This window comes from Opisthorchis viverrini, assembly GCF_000715545.1.
Source record: "Opisthorchis viverrini unplaced genomic scaffold opera_v5_85, whole genome shotgun sequence".
In the NCBI taxonomy this organism is placed as follows: domain Eukaryota; kingdom Metazoa; phylum Platyhelminthes; class Trematoda; order Opisthorchiida; family Opisthorchiidae; genus Opisthorchis; species Opisthorchis viverrini.
The window spans coordinates 783,359-794,016 of record NW_008751740.1 but is presented as its reverse complement, the minus strand read 5'-3'; the positions used below and the strand labels follow the sequence as shown (position 1 = coordinate 794,016).

Below are 10,658 nucleotides of genomic sequence, written 5' to 3'. Positions count from 1 at the left end.
GTCTTGTCTTTATACTGGTCGCCCGAGCATCTCGCTCAGCTCTCGGGTCGTCCAATAGGCTCGTTGCAATTTCGCGCGAATATGAGTGTTTGGTACAACTACTGTTGCGTAGAGAACCGTCGATCTTGTTCTCTTCTCAGTTTTGTGGGTGCATCCGATTGACATAAGCAATGAACTCAAGTCTTTTCTATTCCGGGTACGACAACACATCGATTTGGCTTAGTCACGTGATTTGGATTGCTGGACGCATCCGATTGGTTCAAGGATCACCTAAGCAGGTCGATGAGCTGGTGTGACAAGTTATCGATAACAGCGCATCGGCTAGCAGAAGCCGATTTAAGCTCGCCAAACGAACGATGTATTGGTGTTTTTTCCAACTTCACACACAGGCAGGACTCGATGGCACGCTGCCGACTGTTCCTATAGCACAGACAGAAGTGAAACTTCCTGCGTTCGCAGGCAACACCAGTCAAACGTCCCACTCGGTCACAATTCCAATGCAGACCATCAATTAAACCTTGGTATGCCTCAGTAAAAACTTGCAGGTACCATAAAAAAACCAACAAAGTACGCACTCATCGGCAGAAAGTTTTAAGCTGCTCCAGGATACTCCCAATTAAGTTTGCCAACTTCGAACTACGATCAGCGGATATTTCTATAAATGGTAGCCACCAGCATTTTGCATACAAAGTGTGGTGAACGACCGTTTTAGTCCAGCGAAATTTGAGAAGATCCTTTCAGTGACGTTATTACGGTACATGTTTAAACTACGTAAAGTGCTTGAGCATCAGTAAGCAACTAACTATGACGATATGTCCTGACGTCAACGGGGCCTCCGTTTTTGTGGGTCGGTCTGTTGTTCTACATACCCTGGACAGCGACGGATACTCTCGGTGCTTGCGAAGATTGCCGTTGCGATGATTCATTTGGCACGATATTCGAGATATCGCAGTATATTTTCATGAAGGAAACTACGCATAAGGTCGCTGAAAACTCGTCGACAGCCCACGACCGGTTTCTCCATTTTTGGGACTCATCAGGTAGGCACAGTCCCCGGGTTTCCTTATGTTTTACTTGAACCCAAAACCTAATTAGTTTGCAAATGAGTGTATATTCGCTGATTTCGTGCAATTTGGTTTCAAGTAGAACATAAGTTTGACGAAAACCCGGGGACTGCGCCTACCTGATGAGCTTCGAAAAGGGGCGAAACCAGTCGTGGGTTTTCGAGGGGTTTTCAGCAACCTTATGAGTAGTAGATTACAAATATATACATGTATCGCGATATCTCGAGTATCGTAGCGACTGAAACATGAGGCGGCCTGGTGCAGCACATTCAGTTGCCTGAGAACATCACAAACGAGAGATTCAGCTGGGTTCCAGGTGAGTCTCTCAGAAAAACCAAATTAGTATATTCGCTAAGCTGTCTAATAGTTTTTTCCGCATCCATCAGGGTTCGCCGGAGATGTCTGCTCTCCCCAGTTACGTTACATTTTGTCATGAGCACAAGACTGGTAGGAATTTGAAAATCGCCATTGACCGGAAAGCAACAGGCACGCTTTCGACCATCCTTGGGTGATGTTAACCAGTATTGTCTGATCAATATTCAGGCAGATCACAGTGCAGGTATCCGAATGGTGCTGAAACGCAGACAACATTATAGTGACATTAAAGCCGAGTAAAAGACCGAAAGATCGCCGTCTCAGCTATTTCTTCAAAAACGAAAACACATATAGAATATTATTTCCGAGGCCTTCAGTCAGCTGACTGTCCATTTGTCTGCTTCTGTTCACTACAGTTGCCCTCTCCACAGTGCACAAAACACGTGCGCAACCTATAGAGTAGCTAGGATTTTCTGCGTCTAAGAATACAAGCAGCATACACCAATCGACAGTCTACCATCGATTACACCTTCTGGCCTCTTTTTAGATCGAAAAACCAATCAAGACAGTGTTCAGTTGAATCTATCGATAGTCAGCTGACGCTAAATACTTTTCGTTTGATTTTTAAAGTCTCCCTTTTCCCGAATCGTTCCAAAATTGACCAGTACTACAAGTGGGTGGCTCAGTTTTTTTCTGGTGCTATTCTGAGACTGAAAGATTCCATCAAGCAAAATAAATCCAGCTGTAGCCGCTTCTATTTTTGTGATAAAAAATTTCAAACAATAGAAAAAACAATGTCTTCAAACACGATGGATTTCTCTCAACACTTGTTGTTTGCATCATCTGGTGGAGGGAGAATGTGTTTTATGAGTTTTCAGAACAGCCGTTGATTGCTTCTTGCTGGAGCGATACATCAGCTGACTGCTGACCGGGATTTGAAGTCAGATGTAAACATGTGGAGACAGGTTTGGATGTACTGAATATTGGTTGGGGATTGTATCGCCGATCGATGGCAAATAGACGGACTATTTGACTGTTGATGTAGTCAGTACCTCAAAGGGTGACTGGGAAACTCGTCTGCGCAGTTACTAGTAAACCTCCTTGGTCTTACTTATCACTGTATTCCTCATTTCGAAAACAGAAAGCATCAAAAAGTATTGATTGCATAAAACGGCTTTAGGTCTGACCTGGTTGAAGCCTCGGTTCGTATCGAAATTGTATTAACGGTATTTTCCTCAGCTTAGTTCTCGGTCTGAACCTCCCAAGCTAGCGTTCACGTCAAAACAACCATTAAAGGTGCACAAGGTATATTAACGCCCAAAACGAAGTCAGGAACGGTTGCACAGCGCTTCGTATATATAGCGTAGGCGGTTATAACTCTGGAATTTCTGACGCGTTCTGGATGCGCCATTGACAACCGGCATTTCGCCAATAATGGGTCGTGATTAGCTGTTAAGTTCAGATTTTCGACCAATCAGATCTCGTCTTGATGCCGGACCGGCAAGCGTCACGATTTCTTGGCCAATCTCGTGCGGGCTAGGCTTATCGGCCGTTGCAGCGTATACCGGGATCTGTGTGTAATCCTACCTAACAGAAAGCCATTCAGGGACAGCAATGGATCCCTTCGGTGGTCTCGATGAATATTCGCATGCTCTTTTACTGCAGCTAATTTTTTCTCAGATTTCTGGGTGAATGAAATGTAAACGTACTTTTTGTAATGTTGCTAAAAATTCGTTGACAGTCCACGACCGGTTTCGCCCTTCTCGGGACTCGTCAGGTAGACGCAGTCCCCGAGTTTCCGTCAACCTTATGCTCTTCTGGAAACCAAATTGCACGAAATTATCGAAATACACTCATTGGCAAACTAATTTGGTTTTTCGAGAGACTCACCCTGAACTTGGTTGAATCTCTCATTTGTGATGTTTCCAGGCAACTGAATGTGCTGCGGCAGGACATCTCATGTTTCATTTACTACGATATTCGAGATATCGCGATATATGTATATTTTGTAACGTATTACTCATAAGGTTGCTGAAAATTCGTCGACAGCCCATGACCTGTTTCGCCCTTCTTTGTTGTGAGGGGGCAGAGAAAACGTAGGTGAGTTTATTACCTGAAGCCTTCCGCAACTCACGGCGTCGGAGAAGGTGATGCCAAGTTTCTAGGGAAAGCATGCTACAGAATAGGAAAAGTGCTAATACTAGCTGTTAGCTTCGTATTTTCCATATCGCATCAGCCGCATTGTGAAAAAAATCTTTCCAAGATACTTGCGGTAAGCCGATAAAAATATTATGCAGCATAAGTTGTACCCGCGGCCTCAACACTTATTGATCAGTCCAGACCGTATCTCGTGAGTGAAGTTTATGCCAAAACGCCGAGAAATGTTGTACCGCTGTTTCATTCCTATTGGAGATCATCTTCAGTGTGCATCTCACAAGACTCTGAGGTGGTTAGTAGCTGAAGACCAATCCGTTGGGACAAGCGACTGATCAGCAGGGTAAGACACACACAGTTGGACTGGGGAAAGCATCATTCATCTTTCTGTTACGGAATTTGCATAATGTAGTCTTGTGTTAATTGACTCCTTGACATTTTACATAAAAGGTTTACTTATTGTCAGGATTACACCTCCTCTGGAGCTACTTATAGCTGGTTGGTAGTATGGGGGAACTGATAAATTAATCGCTGTCAGGTCTACTAGCCGAAAGGGTGAGTTCGAATCTTCAGGGAGATTCAAACTTCCAATAACTTTCCAGCAACGATACTCGTAACCTCGCCATCTTATCGCTGGGCGAGTAATGCTGATTATTCCGAACAAGGATGAAATAGCACCTCGACAGTAAGAGTGGAAAGAATCAGTGCTCTCCATACTTGCAACTTTCCAGCCACCACCTGCCCATCTCAGGCTACTCAAACAACTGACTACAATGCTCTTGACAGAGTTAACGTACTCCGCATTGTAAATAACGAAAAGTCTACATTTGAAAACCCTACCTTGGTGAAAAATTCGAATGGTTGCCTCATTATAAAACCCCAATATCTTCACAAAATTGTTAGAGAGATACAGATGGTATTACTACACAAGGCTGTGACAGCGTCTCAGAGAAACGTTGACCAATAAGCTTACGGTGGTAAGCTAGAAAGTCAGTTTCAACGCCGTGTATTTGCGTTCAGGCTGATAATGTAACTTCAGTTTCAAAGATGTTAGGCGGAACTTTCTAGCTCGCACTCAGGTGTTGCTACGGCCGAGAAGTTCACCCCACGCAAGATTGGTCGGGAATTCGGGACGCTTGCCGGTCCGGTGTCAAGACGAAATCTGATTGGTCGAAAGTCTGGACCCAACAGCCAATCATTACCCAGTATTAGCCGAATGCCGGTACATCCAGGACGCGCCAGAATTTACAGAAAGTTATTGCAGTCTACGCTGTATATATGAAGCGCTGTATAAGTGTTCCTTACCTCGTTTTGGGCGTTAATATACCTTGTTCACCCCTGGTGGTTGTTTTGACGTGAACGCTAGCTTGGGAGGTTCAGACCGAGAACTAAGCTGAGAAAAATACCGTTACTACAAAAAGTCATGCGGTGAAGCCTCTAGTGCAGTCCACTGAACGTTTCTTGTCTAAGACTCACCATGAGACTGACACTGTATCCGGTCTGACCGCCTTCTTGAAATAACATATACTAATATGGGGTGTGTTTAGCTCAGCGGACCACTGCTGCCTGGCGCTAAAAGCCTGGTTCCTGTTTCGAGCCAGAATAGCTTTTTATGTCCGGTATTATCAAACCTCCCATTTCATGTGATGGGTTGTATTTAGGTTCTGAATTTTTATCCAGCGTGCAATTAGCAAAGTAGTGGGGGAATCGTTTCGGACAGTAGTTGCAGAGTATCCTTCATGATGGGGTGGCGAAGTCTTCAGCGATTCAAGGCTCCCTAACTTCGATCAATATATTTAGCCCAGCGGGTAACCAGACCAATATCTGCCGATATCTTAAGGGCATATTCGTTGAGCAGACAGTTTGACAGTGCCTCTTGAAAAAACTGTCTGAAGCAGCAGAATTATCCATTAAAGTTCACTAAACTGCTGACACAGAAACATAGATCCTAACGACAAACTGAACACCGGACGTGAGCATTCAATATTTATAGATTACTGAACGACGATGCATGGGCAAAACACCTGTTAATTTGATCGACCAAATCTCAAAAAGTTCGGTTGAAAAATATTCAGCTTACGAAAGAAATCAATATTCTGGTTAGATCAGTCTTTAGGGAAACCGCAATCAAGTCATAAGTATTTCAACGGCTCAGGAAACACGCTACTCACAAAACTACTCAAAACCCGCGACCGGTTTCTCAACTCCTAGGCCGCTTAGATAGGCGCAATTCTCGAGTTTCTGTTACCCTTACATCCCGCGTGAACCATCGTGAATGAGAGCTTCATCTAGGTTGAGTTGAGTCTTACATTAAAACCAAGTTAGTGTATAAATGAAGACATTTTGTGTAGCTCATATATTTTGGGTTAAAATAGACTGTACGGTTAAAAGGAGCTCGGGGGCTGTGTCACCTGGTGAACCTCAAGAAGAGCAACAGCGGTGTTGGGCTCTCCAACATTTTATAGCAACCTCATGGGTAGTATGTTCTGTGCAGATGTCTTGAATGTCGTATCAAGCGAAACATGAAACGGCTGAAGAAGTACATCACAAGCGGATAATTCAATGGGATTCATTCGAGTTTTTCGTTGCAAACAAATTAGTGTGTGAATGACTGAACGCATCAGATGACCTTCCTTTCTGGTCGATCGCACCGCTCACTTCCACGTGTATTCTGTCTTTGGTCCCAAGCCACCAAAAATATACGAAATTTTTACTCGCTTGTCCTGTGTGTGTTTGTGACTATTTTCATAGTTCCGTCTCTTTGCCCCAAAAAGATCCTCTGTTTTTTTTCAAAGACTTGTTCAAATAGGCTGACTAAATCAGAAAACGAATAGGTAGTTTTTGGTCTCATTTGGACAGCACAGTCTATCTATTTTCTCGTTTGAACTATTCGTTCAAATCCAGTCACGTGGCCTTCTTGAGTCAGTAACAGGTGCACTGCCTACGCGAGACGTAGGCATGGAAGATGACGCAGGCACGCGGTTTTAGAGAAACTGTAAATAGACAAAAATTTCATCACGTCTTTTCAGCTGAAAAATTATGGACTAAGGCCAATTAAATGCGCGATTTCTAGTGTAGGACGATCACCAGTAGACACGTGGTTACACGTCGCAAATAGAATGACGAGGGAGGTTACTATTGGCGTGCGACGCGTGGTGGTTGTGTTTGTATGTAATTGCGTGGTGTTAGGGGCAGGCAAATTCGCGGAACAGGTTAGAAAGCCTCAAGCTGTCTTACTTGATTGCTTACTATGATTGGTAAGGAAAGGTATAAACTGGGTCACGTACCAGTGGAAAATAAAGAACGCTCGCATGACATTAGTCATTTTAGATTCACCAAATGCGGCAAGCAATACCAATACTACTGAAATATGAAACGTGAAAGATTTGAGCTAGTGGCGCAAAGCGACATAAAAATGCTTCCAAGGAATGCTGATTGGACATCTGGTTTGACAAATATCAGTTTCTTGTTTCCGATTGTTCACCAATACAAGTCACTGTGCTAAAGGAAAGACAGTCTCGTTTTGATTTGGTTGCTGACTGAATACCTGACAGCTGATTTACTGATCGATCATTCAATCGATCGGTGGACTGATTGGTTGATTGATCGCTAGCCTACACCAGGAAATAAATGGATAACTTCGTAGCGTATTAACCCGTCGTTAGAAAGATAAACACGGTTCAGCCCAAAACTTTCAGTTCAGCCTCCGAGATGACTGTAGCATGCAGCTCACCGTTTGTGTCAAGGCAGAGCGAGCTCATTACCTAACCAATAGAAAGAAACCAGGGTGATGAAACTGAACCACCGCATTTCACCCTTTTGAAGTAAGCGCGGTGATTGTGTTTCCTCTGAAAGGTAGTATATACTCCAATATAATTCGCTCAGCCTTGAGGTACAGCGTTTGTGTCAAGGCAGAGCGAGCTCATTACCTAACCAATAGAAAGAAACCAGGGTGATGAAACTGAACCACCGCATTTCACCCTTTTGAAGTAAGCGCGGTGATTGTGTTTCCTCTGAAAGGTAGTATATACTCCAATATAATTCGCTCAGCCTCGAGGTACAGATGACCCGACAACAACAACAACAACAAAAACTAAATAACTGAGGCTCTGCAGCCTGAGGCGGCACACACTATGTAAAAACTGGGAAAAATCCAACGCTACTTTATTCAGGTAAATGTAATCTGTTTCAAATGAAGGCATCTTGCCAGTGAAAATAGTGTCCTAAACAGGGAGGCATACAATCTCGTCAACATAGAGTCGGTTAATTTGTTCTGTGCACCGTTCTGACAATCTGAGATACATGTCCGTATTCTTCAAATGTCGGAATATTTATAAGCCCGACTCTCAACTAGTCGTTACGTCAGTTAACTTATTTCGCATTAACTTGATTACATAACTATTTATTTTTTTTAAATCCCCCTACCTAATGCTGACATGTTTATTTTGACGACAGCCACGAGTTTTGTTATTGATGACGACTGAACTACCGTGTAGAACTTATTCACGTCATTCTCCTAGACTTACAGCTTATCAGTTTCCTGAAGTCACCCAACCGACGAACTTTCAAACTGTGCTGTCATCCCATGTCATTGATTTCCACGATGCTACAATATTCAGTCTGACAGTCACGTGGTTCAAAATCTGTGATAAGTTGGGTTGTACTGCATAAAAGTGCGCCATTTGAAAAGCGACCAACGTCAAAAACCAAATTTTACAATCAGTCACACTCGGGACAGAAAGTCTGACAAAAAGCTCGCCAAACGGAGTTTGTTTTGTCTTTAGTTCTTCGTTTTATTGACCATGAATAAGACGTGTCTAAAAATCAAAACTCAGCGACAAATGGTTTGTTAAATTTAAACAATATGTGTCTGCAACTGGTTGTGGAGTGATTTTCAGCTCGACTAATATGAGATTCGTCACTGAGCGAGACTTTTTACCACGTGGAATGAGTGCATTGAATTCTGTGTCGTCATATCACAGCCTATCAGCTCGAAATAGGTGGTAGACACATTTCGAGGGCTGAGCCCTTTCAAAGTCCTTTTATTGGTTTTCAGATTTACACGACACAGAATAAGTGGGAAGACGGAAGAATGTCCAGGTCGTGCGGGCCAGCTTTGTTGTATTCTGGCTTGTTCAGTACATACTGACGGTTTGTTGTGAAGAGAGTTGGGGGTTTCAACGTAGATTTCGTGCTGTAAGTAAAGTCAATTTATGCAGTAAACCCAAGCAGTCGTTCCATCCTTACCGGAAATCATCAGCCCTCCGCACCAAACTACATTTCGTACGTATATACATGTATCTTGCATACCGTGCCAAATAAAACATGGGCGACCTGGTGCAGCACATCTAGTTAGTTGAAAACATCGTAAAAGAGAGAGTCAGCTGGGTTCCAGGAGAGTCCCCCGCAAAACTGAACCCTAGACCTTCGTCTTGTGATTTGAACAGTTCACCGTTCGGCCACGAACAGTTGATCGCCGGTGTGATCAACTCGCACTTGTCTCCATGGAATCTGTTCTTCAGCTGCCCAGCTTCCTCGTGGCTGTTCACTGTATAGTGAGCTCACAAGATACACATGCTATACCATAAAAGCATGAAGGAGGTCGAAATCAATGTTCAGATCAAAAGACTTCATACGACCGGCTGGATGGCAACCAAAACAGAAGAAAAGAAATCTTTGTCACAAGCCTCTTCAAAAATCACGAGGAACAACTCATCGGAATTACATATCCACTGTAAACTATCAAGGATGCCAAAACCAACTGAAAAGGAACGGAATACTGTGGATTCCTGACACGAAGTTGCAAATTCATACCACACTATTTGAATACTACCAGCATGTAAAGTGCGGTTAGCTGTCCTCACAAAAGAACATTAAAGCTTAGCGAATATACACTCATCTGCAAACTAATTTGGTTTTTTCGAGAGACTCACCTGAAACCCAGCTGAATCTCTCGTTTATGATGTTCTCAGGCAACTGAATGTGCTGCACCAGGCCGCCTCATGTTTCAGCCGCTACGATATTTGAAATATCGCGATACATGTATATATTTGTATTGTAATGTACTACTCATAAGGCTGCTGAAAATCCGTCGACAACCCACGACCCCACGACCCCCTTTTTGGGGCTCATCAGGTAGGCGCAGTCCACGGGTTTCCGTCAACCTTCTGTTCTAAAAAAAACAAATTAGTTTGCAAATGAGTGTATATTCGCTAACATTAAGGTTGTTTGTGGTCGGTCGTTGGCTTGTTCGCTGAGCTGGGCAATTTGATTGCAAACGTTCCATCACCAATCGAGTTGACATCATCAATCCATTAGTGGGGAGCGCAGTGGTGCGCGGCGGTGGGTTGGTGATTGTGCTGTTTTTGTGACCGTTGGAAAATTCTAGGATAAAATTAATTTAAAAGGGGAAAAATTGAAAAGATCACTTCTCTTGGTAGCCTGCTTGGTCCAACGGGCCTGTCGAAAGCATTATGACTTGGCATGATTGCCTTTCCAAAAAGAGCAGTAAAATTTGGTGCACCTCGATTGTTGCGTATTTTACAAACGCTTTGCGGTGCTACACGCCCCTGAATTCTTCCCAACATATATGTTTGTGACGCAACCATTTCCAGCGCTAATCCGGACCGGATCGAATGCTCTGACCACGAACATTCGGTAAAAATTGGGATTCAGTGATCTATCGATACACTCCAAAATGTGTAAGCTAGCTATTCACACCGAAATGTTCCATAAATAGACGTTTGGTGATGAGTTAAGCGTAAATATCATCCAGATTTGCTTGTATTTGATCGTACTGAACAAAGTGTTGTTTTGCATCCACTGAACAGGTGAGAGTGTAGCAGATGTTCAGCATGCGTTTCCGTCGAATACAGCATTTCGCTTCGATCCCTTCAACCAATAAAATGAACCAGTAGGCTTTTGTAAACATGCGTTATACTGTTCAGTAAGCCAGCGTAGTGTAGAATGCCAGACAGAAATAGTTTAGTCTAATATTTTAATATCGAATGTACGGAAGGCGATGTACAAATATGCTTATCTGACTACGAACGTGATGGCCAAGTCACTTAGAAGCATGACATCATGCGACCATGAAATGTGTCACGGGTACGGTACGGTTGAAGC

At 43.4% G+C, this 10,658-nt stretch overlaps 1 protein-coding gene across 1 annotated transcript; it reads left to right on the top strand.

Annotated features, from left to right (window-relative positions):
* Positions 1-804: 804 nt before the first annotated feature.
* T265_13615 (hypothetical protein) lies at positions 805-9,667 on the top strand (the record flags this gene model as incomplete). Its single annotated transcript, XM_009169702.1, has 10 exons — positions 805-847; positions 879-1,057; positions 1,300-1,380; positions 1,451-1,572; positions 2,624-2,684; positions 2,747-2,820; positions 2,858-2,954; positions 3,157-3,378; positions 4,588-4,755; positions 9,506-9,667. Coding segments are annotated over 10 exons (1,209 nt in total), but the record flags the coding sequence as incomplete, so codon positions are not given.
* Positions 9,668-10,658: the final 991 nt, after the last annotated feature.